The 22,186-nt window shown below is 41.7% G+C and overlaps 3 protein-coding genes across 5 annotated transcripts; 2 read left to right on the top strand and 1 right to left on the bottom strand.

Moving 5' to 3' along the window:
- The first annotated feature begins 1,064 nt into the window (after positions 1 to 1,064).
- On the top strand, positions 1,065 to 15,963 carry LOC129599192 (plasma membrane calcium-transporting ATPase 2-like). 3 transcript variants are annotated; one of them, XM_055497348.1, is made up of 18 exons: positions 1,065 to 1,385; positions 6,329 to 6,441; positions 6,604 to 6,858; positions 6,926 to 7,117; positions 7,184 to 7,420; positions 7,534 to 7,659; positions 7,725 to 8,048; positions 8,172 to 8,374; positions 8,453 to 8,588; positions 8,653 to 9,004; positions 9,081 to 9,540; positions 9,614 to 9,758; positions 9,854 to 9,903; positions 9,974 to 10,165; positions 10,304 to 10,517; positions 10,575 to 10,780; positions 10,855 to 11,148; positions 15,258 to 15,963. In XM_055497348.1, the coding sequence occupies exons 3-18, from the start codon at positions 6,675 to 6,677 to the stop codon at positions 15,636 to 15,638; spliced, it is 3,696 nt and encodes a 1,231-aa protein (XP_055353323.1). In that variant the 5' UTR covers positions 1,065 to 1,385; positions 6,329 to 6,441; positions 6,604 to 6,674; the 3' UTR covers positions 15,639 to 15,963. The 3 variants fall into 3 exon arrangements, with proteins under 3 accessions (XP_055353323.1, XP_055353325.1, XP_055353324.1); XM_055497350.1 differs by lacking the exon at positions 15,258 to 15,963 and adding an exon at positions 14,092 to 14,742 and having other exon boundaries at positions 1,067 to 1,385; XM_055497349.1 differs by lacking the exon at positions 15,258 to 15,963 and adding an exon at positions 11,461 to 12,549 and having other exon boundaries at positions 1,068 to 1,385.
- LOC129599195 (glycine N-acyltransferase-like) lies at positions 15,917 to 18,061 on the bottom strand. Its single transcript, XM_055497352.1, has 7 exons — positions 17,981 to 18,061; positions 17,712 to 17,828; positions 17,519 to 17,588; positions 17,386 to 17,438; positions 17,117 to 17,237; positions 16,883 to 17,012; positions 15,917 to 16,769 (listed from the first exon to the last, which is right to left on the bottom strand). The coding sequence occupies exons 2-7, from the start codon at positions 17,787 to 17,789 to the stop codon at positions 16,283 to 16,285; spliced, it is 939 nt and encodes a 312-aa protein (XP_055353327.1). The 5' UTR covers positions 17,790 to 17,828; positions 17,981 to 18,061; the 3' UTR covers positions 15,917 to 16,282.
- Positions 18,062 to 18,831: 770 nt separating this feature from the next.
- Positions 18,832 to 21,685, top strand: LOC129599220 (uncharacterized). Its single transcript, XM_055497391.1, has 6 exons — positions 18,832 to 19,822; positions 19,981 to 20,173; positions 20,265 to 20,351; positions 20,590 to 20,643; positions 20,819 to 21,041; positions 21,105 to 21,685. The coding sequence occupies exons 1-6, from the start codon at positions 19,466 to 19,468 to the stop codon at positions 21,529 to 21,531; spliced, it is 1,341 nt and encodes a 446-aa protein (XP_055353366.1). The 5' UTR covers positions 18,832 to 19,465; the 3' UTR covers positions 21,532 to 21,685.
- Positions 21,686 to 22,186: the final 501 nt, after the last annotated feature.

Raw genomic sequence — 22,186 nt, 5'->3', positions numbered from 1 at the left:
AAGCTAAGAAAGCCTCTCCTGAAAGAAAAACGAACTTTGTACAGAAATTAATTTTACGAACGTTCAATGATTCAATCGGTTTGCGTACGTTTTGTTGATGACTGATGACCAGGCTGGGGACGACTGGTATGAATGGTCCATAGACTCCAAACGATCGATCAGTTGTAGATACCGTCCGAGAAAGCCATTCCTTCCGCTCGGTCATACTACGTTTGCCAAATTAATACAATTAAGTATCTTGCCATTTTGAATAGCTTTTAAATGTGTTTAAGAACAGAACTTTACGCAATATTGGGAGTAGTTTTTTCGACCGCCACAAGTATCGTCTGTTCTTTATCATTCTCTTCTTTCACAGTTTGCAAACAGTGAAAAAAACCTAGTGATTTAAAATTAAATGCTGATAAGCGGCCTCGAGGTGGCCAGAACTGGTTCTCAAAGCGGAAGTATTCGTTCGATTTTCAGACTTACACCCGAATAATCCGAAGTTTCTGTCTCGTCATTATGGCCCATTTATGGGACTGGGCATCCTGCGGTATTCCTGCCCAAATTGGCGAACTCTGGCTGGGTGCGCTCCGCGCTCGTGCTGACCACTGGTTCAGTGATATTATTTAGTCGTCGATATCAAGGTGGGTCGTCAGGCGAATGACGATGCGTCGTGACAGGGCTTGGCGCGTCACGCTGTCACAACGATCGCTGACACTGTCAGATTTCGGCTCATTACGCTCCTTTTCAGCAGTAATCTCGGCATCCATCTGAAGGAGCATCTAATGAAAAATAATTTTGCTGTTCCTAGCAGATGTATTTTTATATAACACAACTAATAAATTTATTTAAAAATATCGAATGGCATTATGGCATTAAAAATACAAATGTAAAACTAAAAGGCACTGGATAGTGGATAGATACAACTACGAGTATAACAAGTATCATACAACTCGGCGCACGAGTCGCCGCCATCGTTGAACAGAGCGGGTATACCCAGCTGCAATACAGTTTGCGCGTGTGGATTTTAGCATCACAGTGAACAGACCGCCCAAGTTTGTGTTGGTTGGGCTTTACGCATCACCGACAAGCCGATAGGATCAGTTTGATTTCAGCCTTGCCAAATGCCAGCTGCAGCGCAGGCTGGATATGGGATATTTTATTGGATCTCCGTTTATGCATGAATTGCATATGTACTCAAGTTGTTTTTGGGGGTATAATTAGACGAGTAACTCATTTTTTAGTTGGGTATTGTTTGGTTTTGATGATTGTTTCGCACATGGAACCTACATGAAACCAGCTGTGCCGTAGCTGCAGGGACGATCGTTTGTCGTGGGCGACTCGGATTCATTCCATCCAGGCCAGGCCGATCCTTCGGCAGTTTTGCGCTTCCGTTCTACTAGGTGAGACATGTTGAAGAATTGCTGGCTGAGTAATATAGGAAGATTTTACGAGCGATGCTGTAAATCGTTTGTCATGGAAGCAATCTTATTCGCATGCGGTTAAGTATGAAAACAGAATTTCGAAGTTCTGTTTACTGTTTGAGTTTTCCCGTGCTCGAGCTGTTCGCTTTACCATGCGTGAAACGGGATTCTGGACCATATTCTGTTTGTGCTGCCTGCAGTGTACTGGGTCACGGTTTTTTTCAGTTTTAAGGTTTAAACTCCTGTTTTTTGTAACTATTGCCAACATCTTATTGTTAGTGACAAGGAGCATCGTCAGACACTCAGACGTATAAATTTTTATTACGTGTACTCGAGAAGTGGTCCTTAGCGTGACTGAAAATCATTAATAGAAACATCACAAGTGAACTTAAAGGTTTGTTTTTTTTAATTTCGTGTTTGAGGTAAATTCAACATTGTTTGCAGGTACTTACAGTACTGCAAAATGGCGGCTTGAACCTCCGCAGAGTGAGTTTTTTTCTAGTTGTTTGATTTGAAAAATAGTATACGGATATTTTGATTATTCCTGAAACTGGTTGATAAAATTCTTTGCTTGTCACTTGATGTTTCCAGCGATATACCGATATGCAAAAAATTAGTTTGATGGTTTGGTGTTCGAAAATCTGAAAGCAGTTTTTCTTACGCTCGTCACCTCGTGCATTAGAAATATCTGTGGAAATATTTTGGAATTTAGACCTGAAAACTTACACTGAATTACGGTAGCTGTAAAACCGCTATTAGGTAGTGTTAATTTTATGTGTTAGTGTATTAGCGTCTGATCAGTGAGTCATGCAGTCACTCAACTTGTCAAAGATTTGATAATTGTTATTCCTTTTGGGAAGGTCGCGTTCCATCGACAGAAATTGCTTGCGCACAAACGCGCGGTGAAGATTTGAGCCGACTTAGTGAAATTCAGAATATCGCTCACAACGCACGATTTATCTTTAAAAAGCCAGGACGGTTCTACAAATATGACGGTCGGTTTAGCATTTTGTGTCAATGCAAAATTACTTATTTACAACGCTGCATGAAAATTTACGTCTTGTATCTCCAGTAGAACGAGGAAACTGCTGCAGTGCGCAACAACAGTGTTAGATGTACTTTTATATTCTGTACACAGCTTTGTGCGCAACAATGCGTTATTGTTGTTTAATTAGCGATAACATTCGTATCTTATTTACTGCCAACACGATGCATCGAAACATACTTAGGAAATTATTGTTCGCGTATTGAATGCGTTTCAGTGTGATAAATATTCGATTACGCCGGCCGACACTCTGGTCTCTAGCGAAAGTAAAACTTATGGAGGCTGCAATAATATCGATACAGAGGACTGATTTTCTGTAATCATGCATAAAATAGCTTATGATTAGATCTCAGTCATCTCACGTTATTTAAAATGGGAGCTTACAGGAACCTCATGGTGCACAGTTTGAACATCATGATTTTGAAACAGTCGACAGTCTGACAATTGCATTTTTTATTCTCAACCGGTGTTTCTCACTTTATTATACGTTCACGATAATTAGCAGGCTATAATAGCAGGAGGTAGCAGTTTACTATATAGTATCTTATTAGAATGAGAATATTATAATATTATTCTGCTAACCAGTTAACGATTGAATAAGAAACATTCACGTCACTGTTAATCATTTTTTAACAATTTTGATGACGGAGCAAAACCATCATCAAAATTGTTTGTTACTAGTTAGCAACATTTTGTAGAATTTCGGATGTAGTAGGCGTATTAATGTATAAATTAACAGCGACCGACCAGTATGTACGAGTACATCAGTATATGCGATATTTGCTTACGCTTCCACCCTCGTTTTAACTGTTCTTTGGTTCCAGCGTTGAGTGAAGCATACATGGCACACGCCTGTACATGTCAGATCCAACCTTGCAGACTGTCCGTGCGTTATTGTCTTAGATTATGTTTTCTTTGCATTTTCCGAACAAAATTTGCAGCCCTTCTGATTCATCTTTTTAGCGTATGCGGGCTGCAACTACTTATTCGTAAACCCATGAATAATGCCGCATGTGTCGCCATGAAACGGGACGATGTTTCATGTTCATGGCTAATAGTTTGATCCTAATCATATTTGCACTGTTTTTCCCATGACGACTGACGTAAAAGATTCGCTGATTTAAGCAAACCTTTTTACACACGCTTGAATATCACCATAATGGCGTGCTCCGCGAGGTCCCTTTCTGAAAAATGCCGGTTAATACATTGGTTGCATGTGGCCAGTGAATCGCTGCCAACAGGCCATCCAAGGGCTATGTCGAAAATCATTGTTACAATTAGCATTCTTAGGCGTTATGGGAAGAATTACATTAGAGATCCCTGCTGTGCATGAATAGAAGTAATGCCGTTTGCCAGCATATCGCAGTATACCAGTAAGCCGTGGACATCCAGTTCAAAAAATAATTGTGACTTCGATCTGGTTTTTAATGTTGAATTATATCTAGAACAAGTTGATTAACGTTCTTATTATTAAGTAGCATTGCAGTGTCGATATGATGTGACTGTGCCAGGTTTTTTGTGGAAATATTGTTAGTGCGAAATATTGTTCACGTAGGTACTAGTTGCCCAAAATTTTGTTACCTGCGCTCGCGGGAACATCTTATTTTGAACAATAAACGTGAACTGATAGCACATTTTTTGCATAAATGTGTGGTAAATATGTGATACTAGTAGTACCACGTGTGAATTGACGTTTTAATGTTTTATCCGTTTTTGGTATAGGCGCTTGTCGAGGAATGAGGATTTCCACCATGAAATGAAAATATTTTAATAGGGCCAGCGGAACATGCATTATGCACTCGGGAATTACACATACGGCTAAGTTTCGTGATATATAGCGTTAGGCAGTGAGTTTATATTTTAAGGGTTAAAAATAGTTTGGCGACGGTGTCTGCACCACTGCCTGTAGCAATACGGTCGTGGCAATTGAGTTGGGGATTTCGCCGATCGTTGCCGCAGCTGAATGAGGACTTGATTCCTTGATTCATGATAGTGTTAAGCGTTTTGTAAATGCTTTTTAAACTATTTCGTTTTCACGTTCCTGCATTCTCCAAGTAATGTCTTTTTGAACCAGATAAGAGTTTTGTTGAGATTCGTATTTTCTCCACAAGCATACGTCGATATAAGTGTAAGAAATCGACCACAAGTCGGACAAAGGAGCTGCAAACGCTCTTGGATATCTTATAACGTGGAAGTTGTTCCCATAACTTGCATTCCAGTATGAGTGAACATATCAGTTGTCGACTGTAGCATATTTGGAGGTTTGTGTTTTCTTTGTTGTTTTTGTAATTTCTGTTCGCTTGAAGGAAGTTTTGCGCAAAGGAAGTGAGAGCATTGTTCCAGAGGGAATTATTACGTGATTATCGTTACCAGCTTTGGCATCATAATGCATCTTCTATAAAAGCGGTAGCACATCACTGAAGAATTTTTCCCTAGTCGGAGTTTGGCTTGGGCATGCGTTAGACCTCATCAGTAAATGCCGGATTGTCATATCCCGTATTGTTTGTAGATAATTTGTTGCAGCACCCTTGATGGGCTGTCTTATTTCAGTGTGTTAAGAAGTGCGATCAATGCAGCTTTCCGGCACACGAAGTTTGTGCGATCCCGTGCAGTATGCGTGTAGAACTGGGAGCCTTGCGCTAGCTAGTGCTGTCTGGGCGTATACAAGCTGGATCACGGATATGATTGTGGGTGCGCTCTGTATACTGTGTGCATGGGATGTAGTACTGCAGCTGGCTCCTGTTGCACTGATCGATAGGGACATAAAGTGCTGTATTTATCGGAGGAACCTTGGCATGATACAGTCAGGAGCAATAATGCTTGTAATTTGACAGTTCGTGATAACTTGCTTATACTTTGGGATTCGTATTGAACAGAGTGAGTGTGTGTGTAGCGTGTACGTGTGTGCCGAGAGCTCGGCGCTGGTGCCTGATATACAAAGGTTATATCACAGCCGAAAATGCCTCTCTTGTGTTTAAATGTTATTTTACGTCCTTCTGCGTGGCTCCCTGCCGTGCAGACTTGAGAGTTTGGTGCTCCGGGATTGTCGGGGGTGTGATAAGGTTTCGGTTTAGCTGAACAATAGGAGGCAATTACTTGCTCATACGCGGAACCGATAATTAGCTAGAAATGTACTTCCGGTTGAGTTATAGCCGCTGCATTTTGGCGATAACTGCCTGTTGTAACTGTTCCACAGCTTGTCGAAGATTTGGAAGGAATAGTGTCCAACACTGTGACACTGTTTTGACGGTCGACGTTCTGCATAGCCGTATACTGCTATTTGTTGGATGATTTTACAGATCGGCTGAAGAATTTATGTACGTTACTTGATATATTGTACTCGTATGTCTAGACTTGTCACGTTTTGGACCGTTTTGTGAATGTGGTTTTAGTACAATCATTGTGGGATCGGGAAGTGTGAAGTCTGAGGATAAACTGTTTTTGCAGTATGTGAATTCGTACGAGTAATGGAATCCGTTTTATGATAATTATCCATACTGATTGTTACGTATGGATGATACATTATGGAATCAGGAATGTTGAAGAGTGGCAGCCGTATGCAGCATTGTCTAATATATGTATGTGGCAGGATTGATCCCTGATGAGCGAATGAATTTTTTGTCGAATTACTTTTGCATCTGCATCTGTACAATACGGTGATGGTAGCGGAAATTGTCGATTAGTTTGAAAATTCTTGAGATCGTTGGAACCACAACCATTTCATACATCAGTGTTGCCAGTGATTACTGATAAAAATGGTATACCCTGTCTTCCGAAGGCAGTTGTTGTATGAATGAAACATAGGAATGGTGCTGGTGGTTTCTTGTTATAGCAGTTTAACATGAATGTTTATTGAATTTTTCTTTCTATTGCGCAGGCTGACTGTTGCTGCTGTTGCCGTATTGGCATCGATTGAGTGAGAGACGCGAGAGATCGACATTGCTCTTCGGTCCGACCCGACACAAGATCGCTTGGGGCAGCGCGCGCTCGGTAAGTAGTGGATAGCATAACGTCAAGGTTCGTTTCAAGACAAACGGGCTGTGTGTTATCCGGTCCCCGCTCTCTTGATTGCTTTGTGGTCCATCCTTTCCGATGGTTAGCATTAATTTGTTTGACTGTGCTGTGTGAAAGGATGATGGTATCTTGGTTTAGGTCTGTTGCGGGCATCAGTGCTGTTATTTCAAATAACATACTGATACTGCCAGAATTTCCATTTTTGGGAAATGGGTAAAAAGAAGGCTGCCGACGATGGAGCCGGGGGTGCGAGGCACCCAGACTTCCCTCTAACGGCCCAAGAATTGTCAGAGTTGATGCGCACTCGGGGCGAAGAGGCTCGACAAATTATTGATCAGAAATATGGCGGAACCCTGGAGTTGTGCAAAAAATTGAAAACGTCTCCCAATACAGGTTAGTTTGAACTTATCACGATTTCTCGGATGGGATTTTTTGTGAACTTGTGTGGTGCGCTGGATAGGATTAACCGGCAGTGAAGAGGAAGCCGACATTAGGCGGCAAGTGTACGGTGCCAACGTGATTCCCCCCAAACCCCCCAAAGCCTTTCTTCGCTTAGTTTGGGAAGCCCTTCAAGACTTAACGCTTATTATCTTGGAGGTTGCAGCTGTGATTTCCCTTGTTTTATCTTTTATTCATTTTCCTGATGACGACGGTAACTTGAATTGCTGTTGAATTTTAAAACGTCACGCGGTGTTCTTATGGCGTTTACTGCTTATAGATGAGCATAAAGAACAAGAAGCCAATGTTGAATGGATTGAATCTGTGGCCATTATCGTATCGGTCCTGGTTGTAGTATTCGTGACGGCATTCAACGATTATACCAAAGAGCGGCAGTTTCGAGGGTTGCAGAGTAAAATCGACACCGAACATAAAATTGCGGCTATCCGCAATAGTGAGGTGGTCCAGGTGCCTGTTAAAGAACTTCTTGTTGGGGATATATGTCAAGTGAAATATGGTAAGCGATAAAAATTACGAGGTGTAATAAGAATGGTGCATACGGAAGACCGACAAGTGAAATCGACAGAAGGATTAACGTTGATTGTATGAGACGGACATCGATTATTTTAGGTGATCTCCTGCCGGCGGATGGTATTGTTATTCAAAGCAATGATCTTAAGGTAGATGAAAGCTCTCTAACCGGCGAATCTGATCACATTAAGAAAAGCGCCCAAAACGATCCCACATTGTTATCGGGTAGGTGACGCTTGAGCATGGCTTTCGATGTGACGTAATGCGGATGCGGTTTTTATTGATTTTAGGGACGAACATTATGGAAGGCAGTGCCAAAATGGTCGTGATAGCTGTTGGTCTGAACTCCCAAACCGGCATAATATTCAAATTGTTGGGCGCGGCGAAAGAGAAGAAAAAAGAAAAGGGCGCTGCTAACCAGTCTGATGGAAACAACATTCCCATGACCCAGGTGAACGGAGGGTCTAGCAACAACCCTGGAGCGGCAGCGGATAAGGCGGCGGTTGCTGCCGTTGCTGCGCCAGGTGTCGAGGAAGAGGAAGGCGAATCAGGGACTGAACGCTCCGTCCTACAAGCCAAGCTGACCAAACTGGCGATACAGATCGGAAAAGCGGGTAAGTTTGCCCGGTAAATTGCGCTAAAACAATTAAGTACATTCTGGCAGCAAACAGAACATTTTGTTAAAGACTTGAAAATATGTTTTGCATGGAGAATGCATAACATGGATGCTGTTACAGGATCCATCATTGCATTGCTGACCGTTGTGGTGTTGGTGGTCAAATTCTGTGTGGTGACCTATGCCATAGACGGAAAAGAATGGAAGCTTAATCACATTCAAAGGTTCGTCAGATTTGTAATCATTGGTGTCACCGTGCTGGTGGTGGCCGTTCCCGAAGGACTTCCGTTGGCTGTCACTCTCTCTTTGGCGTATTCTGTGAAGGTGAGGTTCACTACACCGCCTTGGACGCAGGACTCCTTCGTTGCAGTCGTGTTATTTAAACTGTAATTTGAATTGCAGAAAATGATGAAAGATAACAACCTGGTTCGCCATTTGGATGCTTGTGAAACGATGGGCAATGCTACGGCTATATGCTCAGATAAAACCGGCACGCTTACTACCAATCGAATGACTTGCGTTCAAACTTATATTGGAGGTTAGTTTTGAGTGCTTTTTTGTTCTTAATCAAAGCTTCCTGAACAATTCTGCTTCTTTGCTAGGTGTGCATTACAAATCGACTCCAGCGCATTCGGATCTGCCCCCGAAGATCACTAGCGTGGTCAGCGAAGGTGTAGCCGTTAATAGTGGTTATACTTCCCAAATGATGCCTTCAGATAAACCTGGTGAACTTCCGAAGCAATTAGGCAACAAAACGGAATGTGCGCTACTTGGATTTGTGAATGCCATTGGATTGAGTTTTGAAAAAATACGACTGGAACATCCAGAGGAGAGCTTGCATAAAGTTTACACATTCAACTCTGCAAGAAAATCCATGTCCACCGTTATCAAACTACCGAATGGCGTGGGATTCCGCGTACACACCAAAGGTGCTTCAGAATGGGTGATGCGCAGGTAGATATTTGCAACTCAAGACTTTGCATACATATTAGACATCGTACAGCTAGTCAAAATTTATTTCTTTGCGCAGCTGCAAATTTATTGTCGGCCAGAACGCAGAAATTCTGACTTTTGGAGAAGCGGATGAGCATCGTTTGATCGCAGAAGTGGTGGAACCAATGGCGAAAGATGGTTTGAGAACAATCGGCGCAGCGTATAAAGATATGATCTTCTCTGGCAAAGGGAATCCCGGGCCCAATGACGAAGTCATCGAGTCAGAGCCTAACTGGGACGACGAAGAGCGTTGTCTGGGAAGTATGACCATGCTGGCCGTGTTTGGTATCGAAGATCCAGTGCGTGATGAAGTGCCTGCTGCCATTCGCAAGTGTCAGCGCGCTGGCATTACTGTGCGTATGGTTACTGGAGATAACATTAATACAGCGCGGTCTATTGCGCGAAAATGCGGCATTCTTCGCGAGAGTGATCCAGACGGAGTGGGCATTATGGAAGGAAAGGATTTCAACCAGCGCGTACGCGACTCTGGCGGTGTGGTAAGATACTGATGCATTTAACCACATTCGTTCCGTTGTGCGGGCGTAATTGGTTTGTATGGCGTGTTTGTAGGTTCGTCAAACACTTATTGACAAAGTGTGGCCTACGCTAAAGGTATTGGCTCGTTCGTCACCACAGGACAAGTACATCCTGGTCAAAGGGATTATTGACAGCACTGTGAATGCCAATCGTGAAGTTGTAGCAGTAACGGGGGACGGTAAGACTAATGTGTGATTTTTATGTACGTATTTATGGATTATTGATGTGAGGTCGTTGATAAATGGTAATCGCCAATGTGTACCACCTGTGCAGGTACGAATGATGGGCCGGCGTTAAAGAAAGCTGATGTTGGCTTTGCTATGGTAAGATATAGGCAGGAAAAAGTAAGCTTCGATTTACTGGCTTTTTAACTAAAGTGTACATGATTTAAAGGGCATTACTGGAACGGATGTTGCCAAAGAAGCCTGTGATATTATCCTCACGGATGATAACTTCACGAGCATCGTAAAAGCCTGCATGTGGGGTCGTAATGTCTACGACAGCATTGCCAAATTTCTGCAGTTCCAACTGACGGTCAACGTTGTGGCTGTTGTTGTGGCATTTTTGGGCGCATGCTTTCTTGGGGTACGTCTGATCACTGATGTACCGAACCATTGAAATGTGCTTTTTTGGTGATATCACTGATTATGTGGATATTGTGCGCTGATGATACTTACGTTTTAATTCATTTTTTGTGCGGATTAATGTTCTGAACTTGTGCAGGAAACGCCTCTTCGAGCTGTTCAAATGCTTTGGGTGAATTTAATTATGGACACTTTGGCTTCGTTGGCGCTGGCAACCGAACCACCAACGGAAGATCTTTTAAATCGTAAACCTTATGGGCGAACTAAGCCGTTGATTTCACGTACAATGATGAAGAACATTCTTGGACAGTCGGTTTACCAGTTAACAGTGATTTTGGTGATGTTATTCAAAGGTAAACACAGCCTGAGTATGATGATGAGTGAGATGGTTTCATCCGTGTGCTTTTTAGGGGCTGATTTATTCGATATTGAAGATGGTCAAAAATATGGAGCTCTGCCATCAGTCCATTTTACCATTATTTTTAATACATTTGTCCTGATGACTCTTTTTAACGAAATTAATGCCAGGAAAATCCACGGTGAACGCAATGTATTTGCCGGAATTCACAGGAATCCAATTTTTCTGATCATATGGGTAGGGACAGTTGTGTCCCAGGTGAGTGATAACCTGACCAGAAATTGAAAAACTCATGAGTCATGAATGGAAATCGAAACTCTCCGAATTTGTAGGTGATTTTAATTGAGTATGGAAGTTACGCATTTTCGACTTTAAGTCTGACGCCAGAGCAGTGGATGTGGTGTTTATTATTTGGAGTCGGCACGCTGGTGTGGCAGCAACTGGTCACCTCCATTCCTACTCGGAAGATACCAAAGTTTATGCGCTGGGGTGAGAAAGTGCCCACCGATGATGATATCGAGCGCGCTCTGGGTGACCATGGGGATTTCAATGCGGATGGTACGCGCCGGGGCACCCGCCATGGCCAGATTTTGTGGATGAGAAGTCTGACGCGGTTACAGCAACAGGTACTGTCCACGTATTAAACGCTCTGTTACGTAGTATTTTCGGCGTGATAGAACTAGAACAGACATAAGGTTTAGATTTGCATAGATGGTGGGGGTGCTTTTTTCCCTTCCCTTGGTTACCGAATTTGTTTGGGTTTTAGTCTGGCTTTGGTTCTGAGTGTTGCATGACTAACCGAAAAAAGGATTGACTAATTTTCTTGTTGCATTCTTTATTTTATAACCGGGTTTGGTAACACGCATCTTGAATGAGATTTTTGCCGGTCTGTTTGCCTGCCTGTGTTTGTGATTTGGTTTTTAATTTTTCTTTAACAGTTGCGAGTGGTGCGCGCTTTCAAATCTACGCTTGAGGACATAGAGGACCGCCGCAGTTCGGCCAGCGTTCCCAGTTTGGGAGCGCGTGGACGCGGCTATAGTGCGCGACCCTATTCCTACGTTGATATACCCTACGTAGATGATACACGCAACCCCGCGTTATCCCCCAATGACCTTCCCTATGAATCGTATCTGACACGTCAGCCTACCTTGCCTGAGCTTCCAGATAACAGTACTACAGCGACAACAACAGCGAAAGTACACGCTGATACATATGTTCGACAAGAGCATGAAACTGATACCAGACCAGAACGGGCGCCGCTGCTTAACAAGAACGGCGGCAACACACGTTTAGCTTAAGAGAAGTTATGTATATTTCTGTTACATTCGCATTCTTTCGGCTTTTTATGGCGGTTTGATAAACTATAGTTTTCGTTGAAAATTTTTTGATGATGGTAATTTGAACAGACGCCTGTGGTAATTGATGGATGGGTATCAATTATTCGGAGTCCATCGCAAGTGGCCTTACAACGTGTTCTCACGTAAATGTGCTTCTGTAATGATCCCGTGCTTCTCCGTGCTGCTAAAAGTACTTGTCTAAGGATGCTGTCGTACGCCCGGCTGTTATAAACACGTGTGCAACTATTTGCTTGTTTTTTAAGTTTATCATGAGCTTTAAGCTAGCACAATTCGGTTATATCCTGCCCATATTTTGCTTGCTGGGAAATGACGCTGGACAGTTGATGCGTCTGCTCATATCGCTTCAGTCCATATGGTTTCCGTTTGTTTTTTTAAAGAAAGCGACAACTTGTGTTTTGTTTTAAGTTAACTTTTTATTGCTTCATTTGTTATTGTGATGTGTTGTTAAAGTTAATATTTACCGACTGAAAAAAGTTCGTTTGAAATGAGAGAATTATGTTACATTTTGTTCTTTTGAACTATTGTGACGCACGAACCGTATTCCATGGTTTTATAAAATTGTTTATGTAAGTATAAAGCCTGATCTAACAGAAATGATTTCGGCACCTTGCTTGTTAGGGCCATGTAATTCTTATAGAAGTTTTAATAGTCTATAATTTGCCAACCGTGTTACTGGTCTGTTGCCAACACGCCATTGAAAGCATATATTGTGTTGGTAGCAAACGGATTTGCGTTTTTTATGTACCATTGTACCTTACAACATTTTTATTCTGTCGAAAAAATATTATACAATGGACGACAAAAAGAAGTTGAACCGATCAGTCGGTCCGCGCCTCCGCGGTTCAAAAATAACCTCGCAACGACACGCCACCAGTGAAACTTTGACGCTTAGTTTCTTTGTACGCTACTTTAAAACGTTCGCGCTCCGTGAATTTTGGAGTGCAACTATGCAAATTGCATATCAAAACGTGTAGAAAAAAATTACGAACTTTTTGATACTAAAGCTGTGGCTGTTTATGGCGAACAACACAAATGCTAGCCATTTTGCTTCTCGTAGGCACAGCATACGATCTGCGCGCAAAACCGTTTTGCGCTCAATCTATGCTTAAGTCTATGAGAATAACAAACACTGATAATTCGTTTCATTTCCCATGAATTGCCACTTACTTGGAATCAAAAATCTCATAATTTTTTTCTGGATTTTTTGGTATATTATTGGCTGAGTGATTCTGTTTCGTAATTCACGAGAAATGGGTGGTAGAACTGACTTTACGACACACGCATGAACGGAGATCAGTTTGCAACAGGAAAAACAGCCAGTGCGCACAATATGTTTTAAAGCCGAGCCATCAACTTCTTTTTGTCGTACATTGTACAGATTTTATAAAGATCAAGTGATTATAAAGATTTCTGTAATGGGGAATTAAGTTCTGCTAACAATGTAAACAACAACAGCCACCTTGAAATAATTAGACCACTAGACCTGCTACCCTGCAGATGTGTATTTAGAGCACACGCCTACTGCATTGAAAGAATTATGCGATTTGCGCATACAAGAAATTGCATGATCCCTTGCAACAAATTACGGTATAATTTTTGCATGATTAGTTTTTGCTCGATGACCTTTATCGGAGTTGTTTAAAAGTAGTACTCGGTTACGCAAATTTTCCGGCATTGAGAATGCATCGATCTATATTCGTTGGCCTTTTTCACACATGGGCTGACCAATGGACGCTTCATAGTATCCCTTCTTTTGAGCAATTAGGACGACATTTACAGTTAGTTGTACCGAATCACCGATGCAGTAATATGCGTTAAAATTATACGAACGTTGAATTCGAGAGTGTTAGCCGTATGAAATCAACGCATTACTACTGTATCGGGACTCGGGGATTGGTGCAGTTGGGGTTTGGGGAAAACCAAAATCGTAACCATATTAGTGACAATAGTTGACACCAATTCGTCTGGCTCCACCACGTAATTCGGAACTTCAGATTTCAGCACAATTCACTTCCCTTTACGTATCGACGATTTTTCCTTTGGTCATTCAGTTGGTTTAATTTCTGCTTGGTGTTTGGTTCGTAATATTCCCATCTCGGGTTCGCTTTAATTACGTTTTGCGGAATTAACTTTATTTTCTCGGTAAATTTGTCCTTCATGTAGTTCACAAATCTGGCAAAGCTAACCTGCATGGTTATCTTTACGTCGCAGGCTTTAACATCGGAGTCAATGGACCGCTATGTACCGCCGCGAGGGCAGGCAGTGTCCTGTTTGGCCTTACTCAGTTCCCATTTGGGAACGGCTGTGCTGGATGTGCCGCATACGCAGCAGGGTAATAGTACGGCGCAAAATCGCAACGCCGGTCATCATCGATGAACCACGAACAGATTTCCCCCTGTTTTACTAAGAATTGCACGATTTTTGTGGGTTAAAGTAATGCACACTGGACTCTCAGGCGCAATTTACAGAACATTCTCACAGAGACATCTCCAACCTCTGCCCTTTGTAAAACTGGTGGTGGAAATTGTGCTTATGAAACTTGTGTGTGAGCTGCAATCGGGACGGATTCCAAACCAGAGATTGATTTGGTGTTCTTTTTGTCTGATTTCCTGTTCTTCAGTTTAATCTGTGTTTTTACTGAGAATTCGTAGTGGATTGAAATCTCCTTTACTTATAAATCACATTTTGCAGGTCTGTACATTTATATAGCGTGCTTTGTTGTCAAAAGCTACGGTTTGAACTGTGCTGAACTGTATTAATAATTAATATGAATAATAATAATCTTATGTTATCCAGACTGCATTAGCCTTATCAACGTTGTATGTAGTCATCGTTGTGCGCACGCGATCCTTCTTTTTATATTGCAATGCTGCAGAGATGACATAAAAGATTAAATTGTCGAGAAGCTCCGTACTTCCTCCGTATGATCCACAGATGTAATTACATAACACATTAGAGAAAGCTAAAGATTAAAACGGTCGTTAAAATCAGTAACACTGGGGAAATGAACCACGGGAAAACTGAGTACTATAACGGATGTTATCTCGCAGGCGAGCAAATACAATTGCAAATTACACTACCTTACCATATTGCGGGGCAATTTCTAAACCCAAGAGGAACTGACTTGATTTCATATGCTCCCGATATGCATACATAACCGCATCTGCCGCATGTGACACCCTTGTATGTTAACCAATCCTCTTGCCTCGTCAGTTATTTAACCAGTCCAAGCTTATAGCATGGTGCAGCTGACAGTTCCAACCTCGTGCAGCGTACGTAAAAGACATCGTTTGTATTATGGAGGTTTCTTGTTCTACTATTCCGAACGCATACTTTCGAACAAATTGCTCCTAAATCCATGTGACAATATGGCACAGGAAAATCCCCAGCATTTCTTGGAAGAAATCAATTGGCGCGGCGGCATCAGTCCGTCGGCGGTGTCGACGGTGCAGCGGCTGAGTCTGGAGGATCCCAGTCTGGATGATCACACCAAGTCCATGCTGCGCCGGTTGTCGCGCTTCTCCTCGGTGGGCTCCCATGGGCTGGCGGTGACGCCGGCGGAAATCGAGCGACTGCAGCGGTCCTACGTGGCGTCGTACAGCACGCCATTGGGCGAGACCATTGTGGAGGAGGGCATTGTGGATTTTGTGCCGAACGATCGCAGTGTTAGTTTAGATATGATTGATGATGAGCCGGATCTTAGACGTGAACCGTCTTACATCCATCCCAAACCGTATCGGCCCTTTACAAGTCGCTGAACATTTCTACAGCCGTTGTCTGGGTGAATTATTTTGGCGGGCTTCCACTATTTTGATTACGATTAAGTATCAGTGACCTCGTCTTCCGTGATTTACAAAATCAATTTGTTAATTGTTTTAAGTTTTATGTCGTCTTCCTTAGCGCTCCCCGGAAGTGCCTAGGCCAAACCCTGCTGATGCGTGATGTATGTCATTTCCCATTTTACAGCACTTCTTTTCTCAGTTCTAGTTTTGGAATGCTTGCTGACAGTAGTACATCGCTCTAACACATCGGTGACACTCATTTTATTACGATTGCGAGAAAAACAAGATCAGGTTTGCGCTGGTCGGAAATCGATTAGTACAGTACATTGAAAACTGATTTTGCACAAACAGCTTCAAACAGGAAAGCCGTGGATGTAATATCATGCGAACAAATTCCAGCATATTTATAAACATATGTCAATATATGCATAAATTCCAACATATTTTTTTATTATGTTTTATGCGATGGAAATATATTACTTAGTTATACAGTGCAGGCGTACGCAAAATTCAGCACTCAAAATGCAACAGATTTCGGCAACAGTTGCAATAATTCTAGTAAAATCATCATAGACGCATACAATTCTGATACGCAATGTGATTTCGTCTCAGTTGACGCTTTATTGTTGTTTCCAAATAACATCCCCTAACTGCGCCACCCACTGGAGAAATTCATCACCGGGCTCATTGTAATCGTGCGGAATACATAATACCCAGCATATATTCCAGTCTGCACGTTCACCTCCCAAGCGGAACATGGCCGAGTGTGAGGGAATATTCTCTTCGGCGATAAACGCATAAGGACGTTCAATGCCCATTTTGAACATTTCGCGGCACCATTCATACGAAATGATCTGGAAGAATTTGCGATTTCTGTGTTCCGGAGCAACATACGCGGCTATCAGCGTCATCTCCGCATTGCAGAGTTCGTAGCCCACCATCTGATTGTCCTGATCGAAAATCCCCATTGTCGGGAATCCGTTGTCGTGCAAGTACAGAACGTATTCTTCAGTGGTCGCTGTACCGCCAAATTTCCATATGGAGTTGACCTTTTTTGCTTCCGCTCGCGTTAAAGGCCTAACCGTAAATCCTTCAGGAGGTGGCGGTCTGGAAAAAGTCATAAAATGCGCAAGTTTCAGTTTGATTATGAAATCGTACATGTGTTTGATATAATCCGACTGTTTTCGAATATCTATATACACAAGATGGGGAGCTTGTACCCTGGACGGAGTTTATCAGCTGAGAACCATACACCCATAGCTTTAAAATCCTGCCTTTCTTCCGGTCCAATACATCTCCCTTTTTTTCGACAAATATCAGTAACGACTTTTGCGTAAGGAAGCCATAAAGCTGTTGATCACAAAAACTATTGGGTGGCTTTTTCAGTACCGGCTATTTATCACTTATTGTTAGGTTAAGGAGAACACACTTTTAGCAGACACTATGGTTCTTACTTCCAAAAAACAGAGGCTTCATCCAGTCAATCACACCGGGTGTTGTCAGGAAGTTGCTTAGAGCATCGGCATTTTTAGCACATACTGTGTGAAGTCTATGTGAATGCCGTGGAACATATTCCTGCGAAAATTTGCAATAACGGTAATACAGAGTTCAACCAAACGAAAACTGTCCTTGTTATTTTCCTCGCACTAGACTAAATAGTAAACGGGCTTCTATAAGTATTATTTTTGTAATTTGGCAAGTAAATAATTCTTATGCTACGCACGGGATCGTCAGGTGCAGGCTTAACAACGCAAGCTGTATGACCCGGAAACTGATCTACAATAGTATAACAATACCATCAAAGTATTTTGTATTCTCGAACAACGTAAACTGACTGGTGAGAATAAAATACTTGCCGACTACAAACTGAACGCCAGGCCACGCGAGTTTGGAATCATTTACAATATTTCTGGCCACGTAGTAGATCTGAAATTGAATAAGAGAAAAATTCCGAATGAACAGTGTCCGAGAGAAAAACATAAGAAGTAAACAAATGCACATCAACATAATTCAATTATTATACATGTTTGAGATGAAGCGCACTCATACCGCCAGCGTTTGTGGAAGGTAGGTCTCCAGTTCTTTCATGAGCACTGGCAAGTGATCCTTCTGCAGTACAACCGCCATTTCTCGATTTGCACTGATGCTGTTCTGGAGAAAGTTATCCTGCAGTCAAAAGCTTTACTTATTTCTTATTACATCAGCATGCGTGCAAAATAATTCTATAAACGCATTTCATTAATTCTCGTAAAACCATAGAAAATCATGGTATTGACAAATTCGAAAGCCTTCGGGCATTTTAAAGTGTGTAGACGCACCTCGCCAATACAGAGAAAGACAAGTGCCGCAATAATTTCGAGTTCGATAAGTTGCGAGCAGTTTCAGGGACGGGTAAAATGTGATAATCAGATCGCAATTGTTTGAGCCGCTTGGTGTCTAATATACTTCTGTTAAAACTACTTGACAGGTTTATTTTTGCAAAAAGATAAATAAATGATTTACAGTACACAGTATCGCGGGCTAGAGTAGCGTTTATCAAAATTATTAGCTGTATAGTACTATGAGACAAGTAAGTATGTATCTTTAATATGTATGTGCAAACGTATAACGTGAAGATAAAAGAATCTGCGTATCATGTCAGATTATCAATTCACAATTCTACATGAATCCATATGGTACTTAATTGTTTAAGATAACGTGTTGACACAGTTATCAAATTCATATTCGAACTTTCGAAGTGAAAAAAATCAAACAGTATTCGCCCGCAAATTCAGAGCTACAGGTCTGTAGTTATGTGTATATGAGTACATACCAGTATTAAGTAAAGGATTAATTAATAAGATTCGCCCTGCTCTAGGCTCGTTAGTGTAAAAATATTTATGAATGTTGTGATTCAGTTATTAATTAAAGTATTGCAGCAAATAGACAGTGAAGTATCTCTACAATTATCATAACACAATAGAACACAGAAGGTTTTAAAGGTTCGTAAATTTTGTTAACTACGTAGAATTATACGTTTTACAGGTACTGAAAAAAGGATTATTGTAATCAGAGAGTATGCACCATCGCAGTTACTCGTAAAAGAAGTCCGCCATTTTACCGATTAATTTTAGTGTTGGTTTTGGCCATCGGTTTCTTCCGGCAAAAGACTTGCTTATCAAATCAACAATCAATCTATGTGTTGGACAACTCTATGACAATATTTTTACACGGAAAATATTTGTCCTGTACTAACAATGTCCCAATAAGAATCCGCTAAGCTGTGTTGACCTTTAATGGTTATCAGTTATATGCGCCTTATCTTCTAGAAGCACAAGGACGTCAGTATTGTGCAGAAGAAAATAGCGCTAAAACCTGGAAATCCCAGAAATGCTCGTTTTCCAAGCAGACATCACTATGACATATCCCGTCGGTCTTCGTTACGCTACATCGGTATCGATCGATTTGTGCCACATTCCGCAACATACGAAGCTTTTCCAGGAAAACCTACTGAATTCGCTGTCAGGCGAATCGCAGTTTTATCGATCCACTGGAGCGCTCTCTCAATAATGCCAGCTGTACCTACACCATCACGAAGGTGCACGTCGCGAATGCGATAGATAGGACGTTCGCTTTCTTATATTTTTAAAACAACACGATCGCTTTCAGTTTTTGAACCAGTTTGTACTTGAGAAATGTTTATAACCCATTGTTAATTAAAACGTATGATGTTGAAGAAATGATTTGTACTGTCAACAACCATCGTTTTCCCTGGTTGCAAAACTACCACTTCTTGTAAAGTCTTAAAGTGATTCACTTCATTCATGCGTAGTATAATGGCGCGGAAAACTCTGCAGTCGGGGTATTTAACAACGATGGTTATTCTAAGCTTATTTATTTGTGCTATCGCTGCTGTGGCAAAAGGTCAGCTGTTGATCGGAAATCCAGATCCTGTGATGTTCGAAGACGATGCTGCAGGAAGACGAGTTGGTCCATCCAAAGACAAAGATGGAATATGCCTCGACGCTTTCAGTCTCAAAAAGGGCTCTGTTGTCCAGGTCTCGAAATCGGAAAAACTAGGAGGACGACTTATCAATGCGACGACAGGACTGACAGGATCGGATTGCCTAAAACGATGCTGTCAAACCGAGCACTGCACCGTTGCTGCATTTGAACAACAGGTACGAAGCACTACTCTAGGATATTACTGCATGTTCGTACTCTGTACGTCTTACTTGTCTTACTAATTTAAAATGCTGCAAAACTTATTCGCTGTTAAAGTTTGTAATACGGTAGTGCACGAAATTTGAGATTGTTAACGAAATAATTATGTTTGAAGGGACGCCTGGCATGCTATTTATTTAACTGTGGATACTTGGATGATTTTCGGTGCGAACTGGTGCCGTACAGCGACTATGAAGTGGGAATTTTAACAGTATCTCGCGAAGCTCTTAAAAGTCCCGCAAAACCGCAAATTGGTTCGTTGCCTCGGTCTTTCCCAAATGCTCTAATTGGTCGCCCCGATGGTCATGGTACGTCACATTCTTTGGTCCCATCGTCCCGAATCAGATAGCCCACAGTCTATTGTACTGAAAATTTTGAAGTGGTTTCAAAATTTTGCAGATAATGGTGGCTGCAGACCGTTTGAGTTCAGGTGTACAACATCCGGCGAATGCATCGCTGGTTATGATCGATGTAATGGAGCCTTTGGTATGTAATACGTATGCTTTGAACATTACAAAATACTCGCGTCACAGTAAACTAATAAATATAACTATGAATACTCGAGCATCTTGATTAGACCCCACTATGATTATAGATATATACAAATATTAAGTAATTGGTACTAGATATATTCAGTACTTGTATATCGTGGGGATCAGATCTGTGTATCACAGTCTTCCCCATTTCTACCGGAAATAATTTGTAACATGACACATGTTTGCAGAATGCCCCGACCGATCTGACGAAGCTAATTGTGAGCAACAGCAAACTCGTCAAGGTAGGTACACGTGTCACGAATGTGCTCACTAATTACCGTAGTTACTTCGATATATGCAGAATGCTGACATAAAATAGGTTATGAAGAACTAACTCTGCATGAGCTTGAGTGCGTTTGTTGTTCAAAACCAATATCGGCGCGATGATTTGATACTGACTACAACAATCTTTCTTAGAAGTTCCACAGATTCCCAGGAACGAAGAGGGTAGCCGCTACAGAGGTCTAAAGGATCAGCCAGTGCAAATAGAGGACGAGCTGCGAATGTCGGCAATGGATGAGAACGAGCAGACACTGTGGGACCGTGGCCGTAATCGTCCTCACGGAAACGCAGGACCAAATACACAAATAATTAACTCGGAAAAATCTGAAAATACCAGAAATAATCCTGCTGACGAATGGTAAGGAAATCGTTTTGGTACATGGAGCAATAACAAAATGACTGAAAAAAGGATATTCGGTAGGAATTTTAAGCCGGAAACAGCCACAGCTCAAAGTACTACTTTAAGACCATCACCTGAACCGTTCAGTCCAGCAAATCCGGCTCATCAGCGACACACAGTTCCAACCACCAACCGGCCGTCCACAGCAGTGCCACTCGACAGGATTTCCTCAACGGTTTCCATTATCTCATCCACCAATCCGCATGATATCCAATCCCTGCATATCGAAAAGTCCAATAACTATGGCTTTCCATCCTGGGTCAACTTTTCTGATCCCACTCATTTCATTATCAGTGTTGTGCTGATTATTGCTGTTGCTTTTTGCGCCGTTGTTACGCTATTTGTAATTTGTCGCTGCATTTGCGCCAGGAAACCAAAGGTCACCAAATACCGCATCGTCGATCCGGATGCCGAAGACTTCTTGCTCGGAGGCAGCTCTTACAGCTGATCATGATAACAGTGCATGCCTGCTTGCACCGTGCTAGAGTGTTCAGTGTGATCTTCTTTCATCCAGAATATCTTGTTCAGGAAAGTTTATTATGGCTGCGTATGTTGCGCTTGATCATGACAGTCTCTGGAACAACTAACAAATTATTATTTTGTATGTTCGGGTTGCTAGTACTAACATACGAAACATAATGAATCGAAAAGACTAACATACCAGTTTAAAGTCCTTGAAAAATTGGGAAAAAATCCTTGAGTCCTTAAAATGATTGGAGCTCTTAAAAAGCAAGTCCTTAAAAAGATCGGATTTCAGTGAGTTCTCTGTAGGTAAAATTAACGGGCTACCACCCATTGCCCAAATATATCTGTTACCATCCGAATTTTTTTTTCATATTTTGTGGAAGAATGAAAGCTACAGCAGCATAAGTCTGGAAAATTATGCATATTTAATGAACAGACAAATTTCAATCTTCGATTAATAAAGTCTGTGAGACTTATCAAAAATGGGTAAGTGTACAAGCTGCAATTTGCAAATAAAAGTGTATGTACAGAGTATTTACTCCTATTATTCCACTGATTTCTACGTCGAGATGTGGATTGCATCTTTTATAACTGAAACCGTTTTGTTAATTATAAGACAAAGCCTTTTCCGGTGTCGC

Source organism: Paramacrobiotus metropolitanus, unplaced genomic scaffold, assembly GCF_019649055.1.
Source record: "Paramacrobiotus metropolitanus isolate TYO unplaced genomic scaffold, Prichtersi_v1.0 Parri_scaffold0000140, whole genome shotgun sequence".
Taxonomy (NCBI): domain Eukaryota; kingdom Metazoa; phylum Tardigrada; class Eutardigrada; order Parachela; family Macrobiotidae; genus Paramacrobiotus; species Paramacrobiotus metropolitanus.
The sequence above is the reverse complement of the archived record's forward strand: the minus strand, read 5'-3'. Positions and strand labels throughout refer to the sequence as shown.

Coding starts and splice junctions, on each gene's coding strand:
- LOC129599192 (XM_055497348.1), top strand. CDS start 6,675: ATGGGTAAAAAGAAGGCTGCCGACGATGGAGCCGGGGGTGCGAGGCAC. Junction 8,049..8,171: donor GATACAGATCGGAAAAGCGG/GTAAGTTTGCCC, acceptor ATGCTGTTACAG/GATCCATCATTGCATTGCTG. Junction 9,541..9,613: donor TACGCGACTCTGGCGGTGTG/GTAAGATACTGA, acceptor GCGTGTTTGTAG/GTTCGTCAAACACTTATTGA.
- LOC129599195 (XM_055497352.1), bottom strand. CDS start 17,789: ATGGCGGTTGTACTGCAGAAGGATCACTTGCCAGTGCTCATGAAAGAA. Junction 17,589..17,711: donor ACCTTCCACAAACGCTGGCG/GTATGAGTGCGC, acceptor ATTCAATTTCAG/ATCTACTACGTGGCCAGAAA. Junction 17,013..17,116: donor GAAGCCTCTGTTTTTTGGAA/GTAAGAACCATA, acceptor TGTGATCAACAG/CTTTATGGCTTCCTTACGCA.
- LOC129599220 (XM_055497391.1), top strand. CDS start 19,466: ATGCGTAGTATAATGGCGCGGAAAACTCTGCAGTCGGGGTATTTAACA. Junction 20,644..20,818: donor GCAACAGCAAACTCGTCAAG/GTAGGTACACGT, acceptor AATCTTTCTTAG/AAGTTCCACAGATTCCCAGG. Junction 21,042..21,104: donor AATAATCCTGCTGACGAATG/GTAAGGAAATCG, acceptor GATATTCGGTAG/GAATTTTAAGCCGGAAACAG.